The 23,962-nt window shown below is 43.4% G+C and overlaps 2 protein-coding genes across 2 annotated transcripts; one reads left to right on the top strand and one right to left on the bottom strand.

Annotated features, from left to right (window-relative positions):
• The first annotated feature begins 5,130 nt into the window (after window positions 1-5,130).
• tbpl1 (TBP-like 1) lies at window positions 5,131-10,555 on the top strand. Its single transcript, XM_079996536.1, has 7 exons — window positions 5,131-5,287; window positions 6,411-6,655; window positions 6,751-6,833; window positions 7,078-7,141; window positions 7,302-7,405; window positions 9,048-9,142; window positions 9,559-10,555. Exons 2-7 carry the CDS (start codon window positions 6,521-6,523, stop codon window positions 9,639-9,641), a joined length of 564 nt encoding a protein of 187 aa, XP_079852662.1. The 5' UTR covers window positions 5,131-5,287; window positions 6,411-6,520; the 3' UTR covers window positions 9,642-10,555.
• A 72-nt stretch (window positions 10,556-10,627) lies between these two features.
• Window positions 10,628-21,803, bottom strand: slc2a12 (solute carrier family 2 member 12). The gene is made up of 6 exons (XM_079996535.1): window positions 21,719-21,803; window positions 21,001-21,138; window positions 17,097-18,413; window positions 16,030-16,152; window positions 14,285-14,417; window positions 10,628-11,906 (listed from the first exon to the last, which is right to left on the bottom strand). The coding sequence occupies exons 2-6, from the start codon at window positions 21,110-21,112 to the stop codon at window positions 11,846-11,848; spliced, it is 1,746 nt and encodes a 581-aa protein (XP_079852661.1). The 5' UTR covers window positions 21,113-21,138; window positions 21,719-21,803; the 3' UTR covers window positions 10,628-11,845.
• Between the last annotated feature and the right edge of the window lie 2,159 nt (window positions 21,804-23,962).

Raw genomic sequence — 23,962 nt, 5'->3', positions numbered from 1 at the left:
GTGTGTGTGAGACGGAGCGAGAGAGAGAGAGAGAGAAAGAGAGCGAAAGAGAGAGAGAGATCATATATTGGTGGCTATCTAAGCTGTATCTAATCCTTATCAGTTTGGACATAGCTCCTCTCTCAATGCCTCCTTTTTTTTCCAACTTCACTGATTGGATGATTGGTTTCCCTGAACTAGGCGAGGCAAGTTTATTAGTATTGCACATTTCCTACACAAGGGAAATTCAAAGTGCTTCACATGAAAAAGAATAAACGCCAATATACATATGAAAGCAAAGAGGTATAAAAGCATAAAAATAAAAAGCTAAAAACAGATTAAAAAAAACTCCAAAAAGAAAAGAAAATCACAGTGATTAAGGTTAACACAGGTTACATTACAATTTAAAACCAGGCTTCTCTGTTTCTAATTCTCTGGATGGTGTGGAAACGCCTTCACAGGGTTAGAAGCTGTGGACCGTGTTGACCGCTCAGGAAAATATCCCCATAGCACCTCAGAATATTAAGGGTTATGTTTACTGTTCATTTTAAGGTATTTGCCAGCTACTGTCTACATTTAAAGTGTATTTTTCTATTGCTTTAGTATTTTTTAGGCTTATATTTATAGGTATGTTTATTGCCAGGTTTATTGAAAATGAACGATTTATTTCTTATCTTAAGGTTAATCTTTCTGGTTCACTGTTAAACTGTTGGGGTTAAGGTTAAGGTTAAGGTTAAAAATCTTTCTGTTGGGTCATTTTTATTTTTATTGACCTCAATATTTGAGGTTATATTTGTTGCTTATCATAAGGTTTAGTCTATATTGCCATAATTTGTTATGTATGTTATGTAAAGTTAACTGTCAGGTTGTATATTTTCAAATGTTTCCCTATATTGCCATTTTCTTTGTATAATTATTATTAAACTGCTTTGTTCTTATTGCATATTTACATCTGTCTGTCTGTCTGTCTGTCTGTCCGTCCGTCTGTCCGTCTATCTATCTATCTATCTAATTTTTTTACTTATTTGACTGTACTACAGAATCACCCCTGAACACCTGACATGTCAGAGCCTTCAGAAACAGACCTATAACCACCGTTCCATCAGGACGCCATTTCAACCGTTGTGCTAAAAATGATTATATATCTCTGTGTTTGCATGTGTGTCCATATACAAATACAGCCTGTAGATCACGGCGAGGCCGGTGGAGCGCCGGCTGACTGGTCCCAGTAAGAATGAGGCTGATGTAAACAGGCCAGCTCGTTCCCACGTCTCTGTTTACACTGAGAGACCCCGGAGCCCAAAAACCACCAGAGCACTCGATTCCCTTCCACAGCGCCACATCGCACGCCATCAATCTCTGTCCCGCGCACGAGCCCGCTCGCATGCACGCACTGTGTATGTGCATGTGCATGTGCATGTGTATGTGTACGTGCGTCTGCAGGCTGCAGGTGTGCAGGGCGACTAAAAGCTCTTGTGTTTTTCCTAACTCCCCTCTCTTCTTCTCACTCTTGTCTTTGTCCCGTCTTCTTACGTACCGTCATTTCTTTTTTATACCCCAAACACCACCCGTGTAATCTCCACTTTTCTCTGTTCATTCTTGCGTACCCACTTCTGGATTCTGAGCCTAGTCTCTTTAGCGATCAGAAATTAACGTAAAATAAACACCCGACATTTTCATGGTCGGCTCCATTAAAAAACAGAGCAAACTCAATACAATTCTTAAAACCAACCAAGTCCTTTTTTTTTTTTTAATGGAGGACTGTGATGTGCGGCCAATATAAACACCGCACAGGGGTCCTGACAAACACTTCAAAGTTTACTGGCAATGAAGAGGTCACCCCTCGGCTCATCTCTATTAAGATGCCTTTGGCTTTTTAACAGAAATGTCATCCCTTCACTGGGTGTGATTGGTAAACACCAACAAAGAGACAAAGTTTGATGGAGGTTGGAGAGTACTTCTGTTTATTTCTGAGGGATTCTCTAAAGTAGTGGTTCTCAATGTGGGGTCCGGGGACCCCCCAAGGGGTCCTTCAAGAGGTTCCAAAATGTTCAAATACACAATAATGACTGTTTTGATCCTGGTTTCTCTCTAACTATCGTCTACAAAGGTATGGAAGTTTGGGCTAAATCATATCTAACATTGAAAATCCGCCCAGATTGTCAAGAACACTCACTTTGACTCATGTTACATATCAGAGGAGAACACAACTCCCATGGGCTTCATTTCATTCATTTTTTCACCAGTGGCAAATGAAAAAAAATCTGCAAAGTTAGGGCTGATCTCACCTGTTTCCAGTTACAGAAATACCTCTTCCAATACCTCCACCTGTATAAAAAAATAAAAAAGGAAATCAGTTAAAAAGGTCATAGCATTACCTTCACACACACACACATACACACACACACACACACACACACACACACACACACACACACACACACACACGCACACGCACGCACACACACACACACACACACACAAATATCCACTACAAAAGATACAATAACAATGCACATACAATACAAACAATAGCACAAACTAAAATCACGAATACACATGTAAACATCCACACACACACACACACACACACACACACACACACACACACACACACACACACACACACACACACACGTAAACGCATCTAAACACAAAGATTCACAGGCATGAAAATTCTTAAAATTCTACATTTCTGTTGATTTATCCCAATTCTTCATAATCTGTATTTGGGTAGCACTTTTTAAAAGATTCAAGAGATTCAAGAGGTTTATTCCTCACATACATATCCGTACTTTCATACATATATATGCAGTGAAATGTCAATCCGCACCCGGTGATTACACACAATATGTTCTAGACTGAACACAGTAGCTACCTAGGAATTTCTACTTGAAATTCTGGAGTTATACTTGAATTATAGAGTCTTCTTGAAAACATAGAGTAACAAAGTGCTTTACAGGTCTGCTGCAGGGAGCCTAAAGGAGACAATTGAAGGAGGATTAAAACCACCAATAAAATGGAATAAAATGGAATAAAACAAATTAAAATGAAATTATAAAGGACGTAGTAAGATACAAATCAAATACGCATAACTATGAATGAAGAGAACAAAAACAATGCACCAGAGGTGGTTCCTTGTGTTCTTTTATAAACAGTTTGCTTTAACACACAAAAAAATGCAATCGTCTGGAGAAGCATGGATAAGAAATTATTGACGTTGACTATTACCTGTTGCTTTATTTGATTTTGGATATCATGGTCAATGCAAAGTCACTAATTGTAGAATAATGTGAAACTGAGGTTTTTCCAAATCACAAAAAAGTTAAAATAAGCAATTCTATATTTTGTCTCTCTCTCTCTCTCTCCCCCTCCCCCTCCCTCTCCCTCTCTCTCGCTCCGTCTCTCTCTCTCTCCCTCTCTCATTCTCTCTCTCCCTCCCCCTCTATCTCTCTCTCTTGCTCCCTCCCTCCACCCCTCTCTCCCTCCCTCGCTCTCTCTCCCTCTCTACCCCACCCCCCCCTCCCCCTTTCTCTCTACCACCCCCCCCCCACCCTCCCTTTCTCATGCACTACATAGGAGACCTGGTGGAGGCGGCGTCTACCCACAGGACGTCTGCTTCTGTTTGCCTGTGAGTGCTCACATCTGTGTGTTTACAGGCAGCGCAGTGCGATCTGATGAGAAGAGGAGCATCGTTCCCCTGGGAAGAGGAGAGCGGCTGGTGATGTGCACCCAACAAACTGTAAACACAAACCAAAAGTTCACTCACATCTCACAGAGAGAGAGAGAGAGAGAGTCAGATGCTGACTCTGCTCTAAATCTGAGGCTTTATAGTAAACATCTCGAGACGTCTGAACAAGGCTCTCAGTGCAGAATTGACACACTTTACGAGGCCGTATTTCACTGGAGGATGAAACGAGAAGGAGACAATGAGGAAATTTGGAAACCGGAGCGGAAGGATGACAACCACGGAATCACTGAATCACCGCGATTCGCTCTTGAGTAAAAGTTTGGGTTTCGGTGCATCAAGGGTTATGAGAGCACACACACTTACATGCACGCGCACACAAAACACACAAACACACAAACACACACACACACACACACACTCGCACACTCACTCGGTGTGTTTATCCTGAGCATTGTTCATCTGACGTATACAGTATATTGTTATTAGCGCGTTGCTTGGAAATCCAAATAATGTCACGCAAGGCACGGAGAGCCACATTATCACAGGAGTGGGCCCTTGTGATTCTCCTCACAGACGTAAACAGGAACCCTCACCCTGCTGCCGAATCCAGCGCAGCGAGGTCCCAGACGCCGGATTTCATCCGCCGCGTTCATTCACGAGCGGCTGTGAACGCTCCCGTCGGAAACACAAACACTTGGCGACCGGCCTCCGGACCGCGGCCTTAGAAACGACACTATTTGGGAAAAAAAAAACAAAAAAAAAACAAAACAAAAAAAAAAACAAGACAAAACAAAACTAACATGTCACTAAATCCTAAATATTGAAAATGTCTGCTTTTGGTGTCTGTAAAAGACTAATAAGCATGTTAAGTGTGTTATTGGCAGGCGTGGAGGATTACGCTCACAGAACTGTGGGCGATAGTTTTGACAAGGCTTTTTTTTTTTTTTTAAACAGGAGTTCCCAAACATTTTGTCCTCAGAGCCGATAAAATCCAACCTGATCCAATCTCTGACACCATATTTTAAAGAGGCAATCTTTTTTTTTTTTTTGTCAGCGGTCGATGTTCATTTTTGTCTGAATTATTTATTTTTCTTTCTTAGAGAGAGTGAGAGACAGGGTTTGTTTTTTTTGGGGGGTGGGGGGGGGGGGCGGCATACGATACATTACAACATACAGTATATTCATGGGTTTTGTCATAATTCATATTTGAACCGACAGTGATGTTGATGCTTAAAATGATTATTAGGAAACATGCCTCCGATCCCCCCGGCGACCCTCCGACCCCACCGCAGTTTGTCTGATCGCGCCTCTTAATAATCGCGGTCGACACGCTCCCCCGCCCGGTCGCACGGGGGCGCCCGCGCGCCGCTGCCTTCCCGGGCGGAAGCAAGGAGACGCCTCCAGCAGCTGCCGACAGAAGGGCTCTGGCTGCGGGGGACGCCTTTGTTTTGGTTTTTTTTTTTTTACCTTCACAACACCGCGCCGCCCCCGCACAGGGAACTAGCCGAACGACCGCGGTGCAAATCGCAATAGATCAACGTTTCCGCGGCCCCCCTCCCCGATCGGAACCGAACTGCGCGCCTCCTCCTCCCGCGTCTTCGTTTTAGCCAACGCCGGGTAGGTAGCGTTGTCTGCTCGCTAGCGTTCTAGCTGTAGCTTGTGGCTAACGGGCTAGCTACGTTCTCTGCTCGAGTTCACCATTAAACTATCACTTCCGACCCTTATTTACGGCGCACACTTTATTTACAAAACATTAACTCTACGCGCAGGTGCATGACCAGTGGCTTTTTAATGTTCCACGACTATTTTGATTTTCGGTGACTATTTGCTGACCGATGATTATCACTATCAATGACTGTACGACTGACTGTACACTGTTTACTCTTATGTAAGGTTTTATAAGTGCTGTATATTCACTTCTATCTATATTATCGTCTATTTATATCCTCGATGATTATGATTATATATATATATATATATATATATATATATATATATATATATATATATATATATATATCTACGACCTGTTATTTAATACTATACGACCATTTATTTTGATCTCCCTCATCCCTTTCTTGACTTTCACATTAATTTGCTGCAGTGACACCTATAATCCCCCACGGGGGTTAATAAAGTGTTGTCCTGGCTTATATCTATTATTTATTTAAAGTTGCACAACTTCCTACTTTATATATATATATATATATATATATATATATATATATATATATATATATATATATTTGACTTGATCTCACTAAATGAACATGGAAAGTGGCACAATAATGAGTTTTTGACAGAAAAGCTCTTGCTGCTGTCACCGAAGAAAGCACACCGGAGATGGCAAAAGACACCATTGAACAGAGAAACAATGATTGATTTTACATATGTCAGTGACATGACGGATTGGTCATTAACCATACGAACATGTCTATCAATAACAAAAATGTGTACGGAAGCCTTATGACCAAAGAATGTCTTGTGAGGAAAGCAAAACATGCAAGGTATTATTAACTATAGGATTAACTATAGCGACCAGAGGACGTTTAGGTCGTTTACTGACCAGAGGGTCTGGAATCCAGAGGGTAGGGGGAAACCCCCCCCCCCCCCGAAAACATCATTAAATTCATGTAACAACGCTGGAAATATGCTGTCTGTATGTGATTAGGTTTCTCTCTGTGTGAGGGCGAAGGAGATAATCTGCTTACTTTTCTTTGCTTTCTATTCTGTCTTGTAGGTGATCTGGTCTCCTGGTGTCCTTTCTAGGTCGGTGGTTGAGAGGTTGTTGTTGATGGATGTGTGAGGAGAAACTCCCAGTGGTTCCCTCGCTGTGCCACACCCTCCCTCATGGATTCCAGCAACGATGAGGCGCTGGATATTATCATCACCAATGTCGTGGCCACCTTCAGGACACGGTGCCACCTCAACCTGCGCACCATCGCCCTCGAGGGAACGAACGTCATCTACAAGCCCGAAGTCGGGGTAAGGAGACCTCCGCGAGGGCGTTTGGGTCTCACTCCACCTCGAGAGAAATCTAACCAGTCGCGTTGCTCCTTTTCTGTGTTTGCTCGGTTCAGAAAGTTTTGATGAAGCTCCGCAAGCCCAAAGTCACAGCCTCCATCTGGTCTTCTGGAAAAATAATTTGCAGTGGGGCTACCAGGTAAAACATGCTTCTTATATAGAAAAGCTTACCTTCCTGACCTACATGACATATAAAATAGTCGCAGAAATAGAATGCAAAAAGAGTAGAACATGCAGAATTTAGACACTGAGGGGAACAGTGTAAAAACTACAAACAAACTAGTTGCTGGAAATTCATGGATGCATCCAGTTTGTCCCTGTGCAGACTTTGCCATTTTGAACAATGATTTAATTTGTTTCTCCGCATTCTCCCCTTTTTTTAGTGAGGACGAGGCAAAGCTAGGCGCACGCAGGTTGGCGCGCTCTTTGCAGAAACTGGGTTTTAAGGTGAGAAGGCTGGTTCAGTTTTGTTGATGGATGTCTTTTTGGAATCAGTATTGGCTCTTAAATTGACCAGGTTAGATCAAGTATTTTAAAACTTTTATGATTCGTGTATAAGTGATAATGGTGTGTGTGTGTGTGTGTGTTGCGTTTGCTGCATTTGCAGGTGCGGTTTTCGGACTTCAAGGTGGTGAATGTGTTGGCAGTTTGCTCCATGCCCTTTGCAATCCACCTGATTGACTTCACCAAGAAAAATCGTCCCATAGCCAGGTTAATACACCTCCTTGGTTCTCTACAACACAAAGCAGTTGACCCATTATCGCACCAGCTAATGTTCAGATCCTATATTTGTCATACTGAGGATTAACAGAATCATCACCTCGACTAATGTTCTTACTAATAATTTTTTTTTTTTAATTATGTACTGACACTATCAAAAAGGTACAGTTTTACATTGTAACTCAGTGAGCAACTTGCAGCGTTATCACTTATCAGCATTATTACTTTTGGTTGAGTGGCATTAGGGCTGTCTTTCATATTTACTGGAAATGACTATCGCCCCAAATACGAGTATTATTATTACTCGTATTTGTTACGAGTATTATTACGAGTATTATTAGTAGTATCGATCTCCCTGATTACCAATAATCCATCCGTATCAGCCCTGATAAAAAACACATTGGTCAACCCCGACCATACACACCATGCAGAATTCCTATGAATACATTTGACCTTTGTAAAAATATGTGAGAGAGGCAAAACACACTCCTAAATACCCTCAACAGATGATGTTCAAAACGAGTGTAAGGATATGGTTCCCTCTAGTGGTGGAAGAACTTGTGTAGTATATAATGGAGTTAATTTGTGTAGCCTGTTGAGCCCCTTTCAGCCACATGGAAGACGTAACATTGCTGGGTTAGAAAAAAAAAAAATCCGGCAAAGGCAGTACAGTAGGTAGTTATTCCCAAATACAATAGCTTCCTTCACCGCAAAGTGAAGGATGGAGTTGCCAGCGCCTCGCTCCCCGTCTCCCCACCCCACCCATCTTCCCGCCACTGACAGAGCAGGGACAGAGCCCCCGGCCATGGACGCAATAACCCTAAACCTTAAGTTATTAAATCATGGTGATCATTTTCAACCTGTCCTACACTCCCATTCCCTCTGGAGAAGGAACGTTCTCCACCCGTTCCTGCACCGTCTGCTCGCTCCCTCCAGTTCCGTTCCGCGCGGCGGGCAAGCGAAGCACTTGTGCCTGATGCCACCACGCGGTCGCACCGTACCCCTAACTGTAAAAGACACGTCTAGGGTCTGAGTGGCATTTTTAATAAGAAAAGGAATGAAATTTAAGAATATAAAGACCTGTCTCCGTAGAGACTGGACGTGTTTCAGTTTCTCGTCTTTGCAAGCTAGCACCACATTTCGGACCTGCCATTTATCTGAAAATGTATATTTTCTTTTCCCCAGAAAACTAATAATTAAAAATATGTATTTGTATGAAAAAAATATTCCACTTGCACATAAGGCGTGCAAGTGGAAAAGGTGCTTTACTATAGTTACAATCTTGGTGAGGAAGGGCTGATATCGGAGAAAGCTTTTAGTGAACGTCAATAAATGAGATTCTTAACCTTAGTATAGGTAGTGTGTTATAGTATTTCAAATCAAATATGATGAAATAAAGAAACGCTATCAAGGCCCAATATGTAGCCAAATTTAACCATGATAAAAATATATATATTTAGAAGTGAAATATTGGATATTAGAGGTAAATTCTTTGTTTGGTCTGATATCATATGATGCAGTACCCACTATTAGAATGTGATGAAATTCATTTGGATTCTTAAACATGTGGTTTTGAATATTTAAGTGTATGAAAGCCTTTGCGATATGTGTGTGTGCGCACGTGCGTGTGTAGCTATGAGCCGGAGCTCCACCCCGCTGCTACCTACAGGATCAAACACTTGAAGGCCACAGTGCAGGTCTTCTCTACAGGCAGCATCACAGTAACAGGTATTACTCCTCCATCTCTCCATTCCACAGTGACAAAAACAACTTCATACTTTACAGGTGAAGCTGAACACTGTTCTCTCCGCCAGGTCATGTGGAGTTGACACTGTCTTAAGATCAAGTTGCAAATGCGGCCCCTGAGGTTGATCATGACAGAGCTTTAATTTCTCCCCTAGAGTATTTGTCATATATTATGATGATATTCCAAATTAAATGGATTAAGTAGATGTGTACAGTCACAGGATGGCTGCCGAAACACCTCACGGGTGCAGAAAGGTTTTGTTGAGTCTTCCATTGAAACAATCCCACTATATCTCTGTTTTCAGCGTGTGTTTTTGTGGTCTCACTTAGGTTTGTTTCTGTATTTTGTACTTATTTTTGTACTTCCACCCCCCCCCCCCCCCCCCCCCATGTCTCAGGACCAAACGTGCAGAGTGTGGCCACCGCTGTGGAGCAAATCTACCCTCTGCTGTTCGAGTGTCAGAAGCCCCGGTACAACTGAACAAACAAGAAGAAAAAAAGGGGGAGGGGTTCGGAGCGAAAAAACGGACAAGAAGCACCTTAGATGTGACGGAGGTTTTTTTTGTTTTTTTTTGTTTTTTTTACCCCAAATCTGGTTGCTTGGCTGGTTCTGCTCGGATTGTTCTTAAATTTGTTGTCCTTTTTTCCCCCCCTCCTTGGGGAAAAAAAAACTCTGAAACGTCCTCAACGTGGATGGTGTGATCGCTTTGACGTGCGGAGGAGGTGTCTGCCCCCCCCCCCCAACAAACCCCACCCACTCTTAACGTGCGGTCGCATTTCTCCGTCCTCTAGTCCATTCTGGTTTTACTTTTCACTTTGACATGGCCACTCCGAAGCAACGTAACTGTTTTAGATGCTAAACTTGTGCGACTGTCCCTGAAAGAGCGTTGTCAGTATTTTAACCGTTGAAATGGCCGTACCCTATATAGAGGACCTTCAGTCACATGTAAAACACGACTCCCCGTCCACAAATTTTTATTTTATTTTTTTTTTAAATAACGTCTGGTTTTACCTCATTATATGCAAATACTAGGCTGCTTCTTATTGATGGTGTTTTAGCCCAGAGCACAGTGCAGAAATCTGTTCGCTGCCACTGTCGTGTCCAATTGTTAAAGTAGTAGTTGAAAAGAGGATTTTAAAATCGAAACCAAATCAAGCCTCCATCCCCAGTGAGAAACGGGGCCGTTGACAGCTGGCCTGGTCAGACATGGTCCTGGAAATGTAAATACGAGCATGCTCAGAATGAGTGTCACGCAGTGTTGTTGTGAGTATGGTTGATAGAGAATCCGGCGAAGTGGAACCCGCGTTGCCCACCCGAGGATTCGGTACACATGTTGTGCAAACTTTTTTGTATTTTGTATAGAAGAAATGGGTTTACTGAATAAAATGGGCTACCATAGCGATGATGTCCGTCGTGTTTTGTTCTCGGGTTGGTTTAATAAAATGTCCAATTGTGGAAAATCGAAGAACGATAAAAACATGTCAGGTTTTATTGTGAAGTAACTTGCCATTTGTTACATGAAGGAATCTTAACAGTTTATCAACACAGTAGCATTAAAGAAACTTATCCCAAGTTTTAGTGACGCAACCGTCCTGACTTTAATGTGATTTCATTACCACCACCACACAAGCATGTGCCTTCAAAGAACAATAGTTCATCAAGCAGCCGCATATTGTGCAAGAAGGAAAAATAAATTAGGAATTTGCAATTCTATTATAGTACCATTGAGTTTGAAAAATTGATAGGTTTCCCTATGAAAGTTAAGCATTTCACTTATTTGAGGTTAAAGTGGTATTGAGCTAGATTTGTCAAGTTTGTGAATTTATATGAAATGTGTCAATTAAGGCTATGCTGTACAGTTTTGAGAACAAGTGTCATTATGATCAGTGACCTAAGCTTGCCTTGTTAAGAGAATCTTGAAAATAAATCAGTTGAAACCAATTTTATATATAACAAAGAATTGTACGCATTAGATAACCACTATCTAATAATCTCCTGAATGTCAACCATTTATTTTTTCCCCTGAACTAACAATCGCCCAACTAACAAATATGATGGCATCACTGACACTAACAACAGTAGACACAGCCAATCTATTTTGCTGTTGAAATGCATGCTGGGAGCTGCTTTCAGCAAATCAGATTTTGAGGTCCAACAGTTGGAAGGGAGCTATCCACTTAGTTGCCAGGTTATCAGGTTCCCCTTTTGTTGAATGCACTGGCTGCATAATATCCCATACACAACTTATAAATGTTATAAAGCTATATCAATTATTTCAATGGAGTTGAGGAAAATTTACTTTACCCAGTTTTCTTTTTCAAGTTCCAATGTTCAATGACAGCCCTAAGAATAGATCTTAGGAATTCTTCACCGGAGTGAGCATGGATGAAAGAAAGGAAGGGATACAGTGAATTTGATGGTGTGGTACCCAAACCACGAAATTTCCAAAGAGCAGGAGCAACCTCTGGAGCTGCCCTAAATCAAAACAAGTGAATGATAACTTTAACGACAGCTACACCTTCCTTCCATCCATCCATCCATCTCTGCTCTGCTCGCCTCCCTCCTTTCAAAGTAACCTTTAAAAGCTGAGGCCAGGCATCGTGTCCAGTTGGAAATGGAGGTGGAGCCCAGACTCTCTTGTGAGGTAGTGGGAAAACATGGCGTCGCCGCGGTCTCTTTGGCCTTCACTCTGACACGCTCTCCTGGGCCTGGAAGCGCTCACACAACCTCAAGCGAAAGTGTCTCCTGCATGGAGAGACAGAGAGAGAGAGATGAGGGGGGAGGGGTAGGAATGAATGGATGGATACTTTATTCAACCCCCGAGGGAAATTGCACAGAAGCTCACATAAAAAAACCCACTAATAACACTAATAATAACACTAACATTAATAATAATAATAATAATAATAATAAATATGGCTACAGGCAGCAATACATGGGGTCCATTTCAGACATGTTAGGTACACTACTCACAAAAAGTTAGGGATATTCAGCTTTCGGGTGAAATTTCAGGATGAACCTAAAATGCACTATAACCTTTACAGGTGAACTTAATTTGACCTTCTCTAAAGTTTTGAATGCACATGTCCAACTGTTCAATGTTTCAGTACTTTTTGCACGACTTGCTGTTCTCTAACAAGGAGCTGAACGGCAAAATTCACAACAGGTTTTTGATCCATGAATCGACCAATACATTTCCTGGTTCAATTAGAATTGGTATTTAAACAGTCCTCTTCATCATGCTGTTCACATTTTGACATCATGAGACCAAGAGGACACCTAACAACTGATCAACAGTACCTCACCATTGTGAGGCTTCAAACAGGATGTTCTCAGAGGGAAGTGGCCACTGAGCTTAGAGTGTCACAGAGTGTCATCAGCAGGTTCCAACAGAGATACAGAGACTGGAAGAGTCACAGAAAGGCATAGAAGTGGACGTCCTTTGGCCACATCCCACACTGATGAGCGCTTCATTGTGAACAGTGCCCTGCGGAACCGGATGATGAATGCCACTCAACTCCAGGCACATTTAAGGAAGGTGAGAGGCACCCAAGTGTCACGTCAGACCATTCAAAACCGTTAACATCAGCATGGTCTGCGTGCTAGACGACCTGCAAGGGTACCTGACCACACCACCAGGCACAGGCATCATCGTCTTGTATGGGCCAGGGAGCATTTACGCTGGACGAGGGACCAGTGGCCTCAGTGCTGTTCTCTGATGAAAGTTGATTCACATTGAGCAGAAATGATGGCCGCCAACGATGTTGGAGAGATCAAGGAGAGCGCTATGCATCAGCCACTGTTGTCACCAGACGAGCCTTTGGTGGTGGTGGTGTTACAATGTGGGCAGGTGTGTCTAGTCAATACAGAACTGCCCTACACTTTGTGAATGGTACAGTGACAAGACCATACTACCTGAATAACATCATTAATCCAGTCATTGTGCCCCTGCATGAACAACACAGGCCTCATTTCATCTTCGTGGACGACAATGCTCCAGCTCATGGATGTGGCATCATTAGGGAACGGCTGCTGGAGACTGGGGCACCTCAAATGGAGTGGCCTGCACTTTCTCCAGACCTGAATCCCATAGAAAACCTATGGGATCAGCTGAGTCGCCGTGTAGAGGCTTGTAACTCTGTACCCCAGAACCTCAATGACCTGAGGGCCGCCCTTCAAGAAGAGTGGGGGGCCATGCCTCAGCAGACAATAAGTCGACTTGTGAACAGCATGAGACGTGGTTGTCAAGCTGTAATTGATGCTCAAGGGCACATGACAAGTTATTGAGACATTGACATGTTTTGTTGTGGTTTACCCACCACTGTTGTTGGCTTTTGTTTCAATAAATTGTTTGAGACGAGGAAATCACCATTGCATGCTTCTACTTAAATGCTCTACTTTCATGATATAATATCACTGTAGCGTGAACTTTTTACATTTTCCATAAATTTCACCCAAAAGCCAAATATCCCTAACTTTTTGTGAGTAGTGTACAGTACGTATTACAGGTTTCCGAGGTTCCATAAAACACATCGTATTCCACTTAAGTCACTGAATACGTTCCTATCGTAATACGTAATACGTACATATCTTTGTACTCTTGTGTCGTTTCGTTTAAATGTCCCTCAAGAACGGTGTTTTAACAATTCCGATCGTTCCGGGATTATGCAGTGCGGACACAGAAGAAAGAATTGATTCCTCCCAAAGTCCTTTGAACTTCCTGCGGTGCGAAGATGCCTTCTGTGACCGATTATAGTTTTGGGGTTTTGTGAAACACAGGAAAACGAGTTACAGTTTATCGCAGCGTCTGTGAACACTTCGCAGTCCACAGGGCACAAGTCGCTGGATGGGAATGACGTCTGACGTCTGAAGCTTGGACTTGTATAACTTCGGATGATGATGTCACAAAGCGGCTCGCTCCTGAAACTAGTCAAGTCATGCCAACGCTCTTCTACTTCTGGCAATATAACACGTTTTTCCACTAATTTCTGGATGCCGATATTGACGAAACTCAAACGACAAGATAGCTCTAACAAGACTTCAACCATGTCTGTGCGTCTGTGCGTAAAAGATGAACCATGCGTGAACCAGTGTCCACGTTGCTCGTGCCCGTGCTCACTCACTTCATGGCCAGTTCTTTGGAGATCTGCTCCAGCGTCCGTCCCTTGGTCTCCGGGATGCAGACAATCACAAACACCAGCAGAACGAGGCTCATAGCAGCGTAGAGGAAGATCACGCTGGCAACGCCGATCTTCTCTGAAAAAAACAAAACAAAAAAAAAACCCCACAAAAAAAAGAATCAGCGCAGGAAAGTCCCTCTCCAAAGAACGACTTGAGTAAGACTTCGTTGACCGCACTCAACCAGTTCCTTTGGGTCAAGTCTGTTCTTTTATCTTAGTAATCCACGGCATTGCTTCACATCGTAAACTAAGTTGAGAGCTCCGAAGCCGTTTTAATGTTTTATTTTTTTGTAGGTTTATATGTATTATTTATAGACATGAGATATTACTTTTTTGTTGTTTGTTTTTTGTAAAATCTACTGAGAAAGGTACAATTTCTTCAAAAGTTCTACTCAGTCACCGAGTAGTACTATTGACCTTTTCATTACACCCCCTCCAAAGCCCCAAAAATATGAACTAATTAGGAAAACTGTATTAGACACTAGACACTTACAATTATTGGTTAGGGTTTGGTTATGAAATGCTTCCAGATGGTGGTCATTTCACTTCATGAAGACTGGAGGTCATTCCACTTTTATTTTGTTTTTAATTTTCCATTTGTATTTTCATTATGTTCTGTTTCTTGGCCATTTCTACGCAAGTTTGTTTAGTTTGACTCTCCGTGACTTACTCAAATTTGTTTTATTTCCTTGACTATTTGTCAGTTTGTGTTTTCATTTTGGGTTTGAGAGAACCTTCAAGATTGTTTCTATTGTAGTGAACATATGGGATGTTGGACGTTTCAGGTTCACAGCGTAATGTGAAGGATGGAAGACAGGACCCAAAGGCTCCATGTGCATGTGCATGTGTGCGCCGTGTGAGGAATAAAGATTCTTCTTCTTCTTCTTATCCACACATCCCCAAGGGATCACAGAGATAATTTGTGAATATTTGAATTCTTAAACTCTCACGCCCTTTTCATCTGCATTTCGCAGGAGTTTGTTGAACAAATTCACATAATGGAAGAGACTAGTTGTCAGGAAACAACGCTAAGTAGTGAGAAATTGTAACTTGTGCTTAAATATATACTATATATAAGATCAACAAATAATTGGCAATCCCATCTGTCAATGTGGAGAAGGTTGATAGGAAAACCAATATTTGTGTTGTTAACATACATGTATGGGCACTTTAGACTCAGTTGCGATGAAACAGAGATAGATAAGAATATGTTAGTAGAGATAAGACCATTACAAAAGCATTGTGAATACCTTGTCATAGGTTCAAACCGAGGCTATAAAGATCATTGATTAATAACAGAACGCAAGCTCTGCTCCAAATAAGGAGATGTGTTTACAGTGAGATGCCAGGGAAGGCAAGCCAAGCCCGGTGAACCTTATCGACTCGGTACCAGAAGATCCAAAAGAGATACCAACTAACAAGACGATTAACACTAACAAGACCAACGGCCATTCCTTTCTACAACGCTGAATGGAGCTTTAAACTGTGATTGTAATCAGGTTCCTGGTGCTTCATGGTCCACACATGGTCAAGCAACTGGGATACCTGGATAGATATCAAACCTTCCATCTCAAGAGTGTTTCTCTCCCATCGCTCCATCCATCCCATATTCTCTCTCACACACGCACACGCACACACACACACACACACACACACACACACACACACACACACACACACACACATACCTGTGATGGTCAGAAAGGTCACGGAAATGAACAGGTTGGTGGCCCAGTTCACAGCCGACACCACAGACACAGCTTTGCCTCGGACACCGGTTGGGAAGATCTCACTGAGAACCACGTAGACCACTGAAAAAAGTAAAAAATAAAACATTAAAAAAAAAAAAAAACAGCCATCCGGAACAGTTAGGGCTTAATTGTCTTGCTCAAGGACACCTCAGCATGCTGGCAGGAGGAGCGGGGGAATCATACAGGCAATCTTCGGATTACGATATGACCCACCCTACCACCTGAGCCACCACCCGTGTGGGATCATGGGGTTAGCTAATGAGGAATAATGGCATTGGCTTTAGGCTTCACGAACTGACGCATTATGTTAAGAAAGTTCAAGTTCAAGTTCAAGTTCAAGAGATTATTTGTCACATACATATACATACGTTCATACATATATGCAGTGAAATGTCATGACACCCGGTGATTACTCACAATAAGCTCTATAAATACTAAAAAATACCAAAATGTGCGTAATCGACACAAGGTGCTCGCGCAGGCAGCCGCAAGGGGAGGCGCCACAATCGCAATTCTGGGTCCTATAATTATATAATAGAATTAATTGACTATATCTAACTTAAGAGTTAGAATAAATACTATGTAGGATCTCCGGTGTTGCAATGTCCCTTCCCAACAAAACATATTTATTACATTCATTGTGTTAGTCTTCCGAAATGATTGTATAACTCGTTTGACTGAGTCCGGCTGCCATTATTGCACTGTTTTTTGTTCTGCGAGGGAATCGTGCCATGCGGTGATCCTCCAACTGAAACATCCTGTGCCGAGCAGGTTTGGTGGAATCAGGCAGAGGAAAAAGAAAAACACAACCTATAATAACAAGGGTTTCTATATTGTCTCTGGATTGCCGCGAAGAAGACTGTAGCAGAGCAGTCTATTCTACAAGAGGTGTGTGTGTTAGTGTGTGTGTGTGTGTGTGTGTGTGTGTGTGTGTGTGTGTGTGTGTGTGTGTGTGTGTGTGTGTGTGTGTGTGTGTGTGTGAGAGAGAGAGTTAGTTTTCTTACTGGGCCCAAGGCTAATGGAGAAGGCTGCTACGTACACCAGCAAGCTGATCAACGACATCCACTTCAGAGAGTCAGAAACCTCCATCGGAGCCCTCCCTCCGCCCAACACTCTGACCGTGTCGTCCCCACCCCTCGTCTCTGTCACCCCCCACTGTGTCTCCCCGGAGTCGCTGCCGTTCCACGGAGCCGGGAGGGAGGTGGTCCACCTCTCGCTGTGGTCCAGCTTCCGGGAGGGACTGCCGGAGTCCCAGGCGTGGTAGGTGTGGTTTGGCCCGGGCAGGCTCTGGCACAGGTTGGCGAGGTGGGTGTGGCTCTGCAGCGTCAGCACCCCCAGGGTGAATAAGGACATAGTCATCGCCACGGCACCGATGCACAGGAAGTTCTTAGATCCTAAGCGGTCCACCAGCATCACAGCGGGAATGGTGCCAGCCACCTTGACCACACCGAACCCCGTGGAGGCCAAGGTGGCCGCGGCGTCGCTGTTGAAGCCGACGCTGCGGAGGAGCGGCGAGGCATAGGACAGGATGTTGGGCTGACCGGTCACTTGCTGCAGGAACACCAGGGCCATGCCCATCAGCAACCGCGAGCGCAGGTTGTCCTTGGCGCTAAACAACTCCCGGAAGCCGTGCTCCGCTTCCTCTTTGAGCCCCAGCTGGATGTCTCTGAGTTCTATGTCCACGTGCTTGGTGATCCCGCCCCTCAGCTTGCCAAGCACCACCTTGGCCAACACCCCTCTGCCCCGGGCGACCAGGAAGCGTGGGCTGGGCGGCAGAAGCAGGAGCGCAGTGATCTGTAGCAGCGCCGCGGGGATCACCAGCCCGAAGGTGTACCTCCAGCCGTCGGGAACGGTGGCGAAGGCGTAGCTGCAGCTGAAGCCCAGCAGGACGCCCACCACCACCATCAGCTCGTACAACGTCACCAGCAGGCCCCTCCGTTCCTGCGGCGAGATCTCGGCGATGTAGAGGCACGCCGCCGTCCCAGACAGAGCTGTTCCCATGCCGACCACAATCCGCCCCAGCACCAGGGCCGCCAGCGAGGTGACGGCAACCAGCGCCACCGTCCCTGCGACCACCAGGGCGGCGCTCAGCAGCATCGAGCAGCGGCGGCCGTATCGGTCCAGGAAGGGGCCGCCAGCGATGCAGATGAGGAGGGCGCCGAGCAGGTGGGAGCTGACCAGCAGCTCCTGCTCCCGACACGACAGCGACAGGAGGCCCCGCAGCTGCAGCAGGACCCCCGACGTTAGGCCCATCTCGTAGCCCAGCATCAGGCCACTCAGCGAGGCCACCACGGCCGCTACCACCACCAGCCAGCTGCAGCCTATAGGGAGGGGGAGAGAGCGAGAGAATGAGCTCGCTCTCTCTCTCTCTCTCTCTAGAAAGGTGTGCTAAAAATAAATAAAGATTTTTTTAGATATAGATAGATAGATGAACCAAAAAATTAAGAAAAATAGAACATTTGCCAATATACAGTACAGTAACCCCAAAAGCTAATAACTAACAAGTTTGCACCTGATGTGTTGAGAAAAGAAGGCGACTTAAATCAATGCACAGTGAAATCCATAACGTCTCCATAAAGAACATGAAAGGAAAGTCAAAAACAAACCAATAAAATGAAAGTAGCGTTCAGAGTTCTCTTTTAATTTTTTAAACAGAATGTGCTATAATTTCTGTCCCGTTCACTGTGTCCCTAAAACATTCTGATCATCTTAACAGTGCTGACGGTGTCAGGTTCAGAGGTCAGAGGTTCACGAAAAGAATATTCAGCCGAAGAAGCCACTTGGTGTGTGTATGTGTGTGTGCGCACGCATATATATATTCCAAATTATTATGCAAATTATAATTTTCTCTGATTTTCCGAAATAGTCGATGCAAATGACAGTCAGTATAATTTTCAAGTCATCAACCATTAGGGTATAATTAAAATGTTATTGAACAAACCTCCCAATGATAACAGTATTTTTTTCAAAAATAAAAAACTCAAAATGCACTGTTCCAAATTATTATGCACAACAGAGTTTCAAAACATTTTATATGTTGTAAAGAACTGAAAATGGTCATTTGTTAAATTTGCAGCATTAGGAGGTCATATTTACTGAAATCAAAAGCTATTTTAATCAAAAACATCTTAACAGCCCAAGTTACATGTTAACATAGGACCCTTCTTTGATAACACCTTCACAGTTCTTGCATCCATTGAACTTGTGAGTTTTTGGAGAGTTTCTGCTTGAATTTCTTTGCAGGATGTCAGAACAGCCTCCCAGAGCTGCTGTTTTGATGTGAACTGCCTCCCACCCTCATAGATCTTTTGCTTGAGGATGCTCCAAAGGTTCTCAATGGGGTTGAGGTCAGGGGAGGATGGGGGCTACACCATGACTTTCTCTGCTTTTATGCCCATAGCAGCCAATGACACAGAGGTTTTCTTTGCAGCATGAGATGGTGCATTTTCATGCATGAAGATGATTTTGCTATGGAAGGCGCGGTTCTTCTTTTTGTACCATGGAAGAAAGTGGTCAGTCAGAAACTCTATATACTTTGCCAAGGTCATTTTCACACCTTCAGGGACCCTAAAGGGGCCTACCAGCTCTCTCTCCATGATTCCGGCCCAAAACATGACTCCGCCCCCTCCTTGCTGACGTTGCAGCATTGTTGGGACATGGTGGCCATCCACCAACCATCCACTACTCCATCCATCTGGACCATCCAGGGTTGCATGGCACTCATCAAGACTGTTTGAAAATGAGTCTTCATGTATTTCTGGGTCCACTGCAACCGTTTCTGCTTGTGAGCATTGGTTAGGGGTGGCCCAATAGTAGGTTTATGCACAACTGCAAGTCTCTGGAGGATCCTACACCTTGAGGTTCGGGGGACTCCAGAGGCACCAGCTGCTCCAAATACCTGTTTGCTGCTTTGTAATGGCATTTTAGCAGCTGCTCTCTTAATCCCATGAATTTGTCTGGCAGAAACCTTCCTCATTATGCCTTTATCTGCACAAACCCGTCTGTGCTCTAAAATCTCTTCACAGCATGATGATCACTCTTGGGTTTTCGTGAAATATCTAATGTTTTCATACCTTGTCCAAGGCATTGCACTACTTGACGCCTTTCGGCAGCAGACAGATCCTTTTCCTTTCCCATATTGCTTGAAACCTGTGGCCTGCTTAATAATGTGGAACGTCCTTCTTAAGTAGTTTTTCTTTAATTGAGCTCACCTGGCAAACTAATTATCACAGGTGTCTGAGAATGATTTCAGTGACCCAAAGACAGAGCCCTGAGACAATACCATCCATGAGTTAATTGAAAAACAAAAAATGTAATGTTTAGGACACTTAAATCCAATTTGCATAATCATTTGGAACGCAGTGTATATACGGTATATGTATGTATGTGTGTGTGTGTGTGTATGCGTGTGCCTAAACAGCCCCGGTGACAATTTTATTGACCGGCAGAGACAAAATAAAACTCCACTGGAGTCATGGTGACCTGAGACTGGTTCATAATAAACTAGGGTTCATCATTCATCCACGCTGGAGCAATATTTTACTGATAGGCGTTGCGCGCTGTGGTTAATCCACAGATGGAAAGCTGGGTGTTTATTAATTTTTTTTTATTGACCTTATTTTACGCCATAGCTACAGTACCATTGAGCCAGTAGTGTTTTAAAATGCCATAATTATAATTGAAAAAGCATGGAATAATATTGACACATTTGAGAGTTGTGATTATGTGTTTGTGTGATTAAGTGTTATAACGTGAAATATACTTATTATTCAAACCTTTTTCAGCTGGACGTCAATCTTTTCAATTCAAGACGATGGTAATAAAATTGGCAAACGATTGAATCCATCACTAATAATTAATTGAATGAACTCCTGAAAGTAAGTTGTTTCACGAGTGGATATTAACTACCTGCGCTGCTGAAGGGAGCCGCGTTGGTGGACGCTTCTCCCCGCAGCCCTCTGGAGGAGGCAAGGCACGGGAGGTCAGAGGTCATCCTCCCGGTCTGACCACCGAGCTCCATCGCTGCGTCGTCCGCCTCAAAATGGACTGGGGATCGGCGCGCACACACACACACACACACACACACACACACACACACACACACACACACACACACACACACACACTACAATGTGTACATGTCAAACAACTGAAGAATCAATACGTTATTCCTTAATAGTCAAATACAGTACAAAACCCACCAAGGTTCAATGGAGTATCAATATTATTATTATCATTATTATAACAGAAATGACACATATGTAGCCGGTTACAAATAATCTGACGCTGTTGCTGAAAAAGTAATAGCAGATCTGGATATGTCTACTGCAAGGAAAACAAAGTTCCCTGTCTAGGTAATTGCAGGTCTAATACTGTCTCGAGGTGCGCTATTGTATGTGATTAGTAATAAACTTTACGTCCAAACATGAACAGGAGCTACAAGTCTGAGGCGTTGGGGTCTGGAGAGCCTTCAATCAGCCGATCGCCCACAAATCAAGTCACTCAGCGGCAGAAAGTCTTTGAAAACATCTCAAAACGGAACACTTCGCCGAGAACTCCGCCGCACACAGACCCCGCAAACGAGCCGCAACGGCGCGGATCCGCACTGACAGCCGAGCGCCCGTACCTCCGCTCCGGCTGGTGTCGATCTAGATCCCTGTGAGTCGCTCCATTTCCTTCTCCGGGACTTTGGATTCCACTAGTTTTCTCCAGACTTTCGGCCTCAGCTGCTTCTTTTCCCGTCCGTGTTCCCACAGGTTCGGGGTTTTTTTTTTAGGTTGTTTTTTTTTTTTTTTTTTGGGGGGGGGGAGGCACCGTCTAAGCTCCGCCCACTCACACCGGGAACGGCAATATTTTTGGAGCGGCGTCGCCCCGCCCACTTGAACTCTGATGCTGCGTTATAGTAAAGTGGGAATTCCGGAAATTCTCAATGGCGAGAGTGCGGGGTGAATGACCGGCCATTTATTAGTGGTGGGCGACAGAATTCGGTTTCGATCCGATACCAAGTAGTACCAGGGAAGAATCACCGATACCGACACCGATACCGGTGGGTTTAAGTTGCCTGCGTGATGCGGCACGAGTTGATTGATCATTGATCGTTGATTGATCATTGATCATTGTTGATCATTTAGCTCAGCTCAGCAATAAGAACCGGTAAACGTCTCTTCATGAACTACTCCATTCATTCCTCACTTAAATTATTCAATATAATGATACTAAACATTATAATTTCCAGAATACCACACTTCAACATTCTGTTTGGGATGAAAACCTTAAATATTGTAATGTAACGTCATGTCATATTGGTGGTTCAAGAATAACTATCCTAGTCCTATAACAAAAACAACCCACTACTAATGAGATTGCATGGATAGTAAGTAATTACACAACTATATACAGACATATTTCTATTTAATTTGTATGATGTAATATGAATCAAGAAACATTTCTGCTTGGCTCTTAATGTTATTACCAAGTGAGACGTTTTTTGATTGTAGTTAACAAATACGAATACAAAGGAGTCGTGCGAAATTGTAACTTGTGCTTAAATATATACTATATATAAAATCAACAATCAATAGGCAATCCCATCTGTCAATGTATAGAGGGTTGATGGGAAAACCAATATTTGTGTCGTTAACATACACATATGGCCACTTTAGACTCAGTTGCGGTTAGATAGAGATAGATACTATAAGAATAGATTAGTAGAGATAAGACAGTCCATTACAAAAGCATTGTGAATACCTTGTCATAGGTTCAAACCGAGGCTATAAAGATCATTGATTAATAACAGAACGCAAGCTCTGCTCCAAATAAGGAGATGTGTTTACAGTGAGATGCCAGGTAAGGCAAGCCAAGCCCGGTGAACCTTATCGACTCGGTACCAGAAGATCCGAAAGAGATATCAACTAACAAGACTATTAACACTAACAAGACCAACGGCCATTCCTTTCTACAACGCTTGTTGTAAATCAGGTTCCTGCTGCCTTCATGGTCTAACGCAATGACAGGTCAGAGCTCAGAGACATCATGAGGTCAAGCTTAGCAACTGGGATACCTGGATAGATATCAAACCTTCCATCTCAAGAGGGTTTCTCTCCCATCGCTCCATCCATCCCATATTTAGAAATGATTTACAAATCCATCCTTACCCTCTCACATACATGATTTTTTTTTTTTTTGTGAAAATATGTCGAAAGGAGAAAAGACAGAAAGGAGAAAAAAAAAGATGCTCATGGGGTAGACAGGTCAGTGCACAACCACAAACACACACACACACACACATACACACACACACACACACACACACATACACCCACACACACACACACACACACACACGCACACACACACACACACACACACACACATACACCCACACACACACACACCCACACACACACACACACACACACACACACACACACACACACATACACCCACACACACATACACCCACACACACACACGCACACACACACACACACGGCTCTTAATGTTATTACCAAGTGAGACGTTTTTGGATAGTAGTTAACAAATGCGTTATACGATTATCCTATTATCCTGTCTTGTATTCATTTACAACAAAAAAGGGAAAGAAAAAAATAAACGGATTCTCAGATGGAAGTGCTGAATTATATCATATACAGTACATAGAGTTAAAATAAAATAGCAATTTTACTTATTTTGGAGGGAGAAACGGGGAACAATGTTCCCTTTGCAAACACGTCGAACTCGATGAAAGCGGTGTCGTTTTTGGGTTACGACAACCCACGTTTAATAGCTTGTGGAAATAACAAGCTCGCCAAGCAAACACACCTTCCCTCGTAGTGTGGACAGGAACGTCGTGGAAGTGAGTTTTGATGTC

The sequence above is a fragment of the Zeus faber genome (assembly GCF_960531495.2).
Source record: "Zeus faber genome assembly, chromosome: 2".
NCBI lineage: Eukaryota > Metazoa > Chordata > Actinopteri > Zeiformes > Zeidae > Zeus > Zeus faber.
Note: the sequence above shows the minus strand (reverse complement) of the source record. Positions and strands in the feature narration are given on the sequence as shown.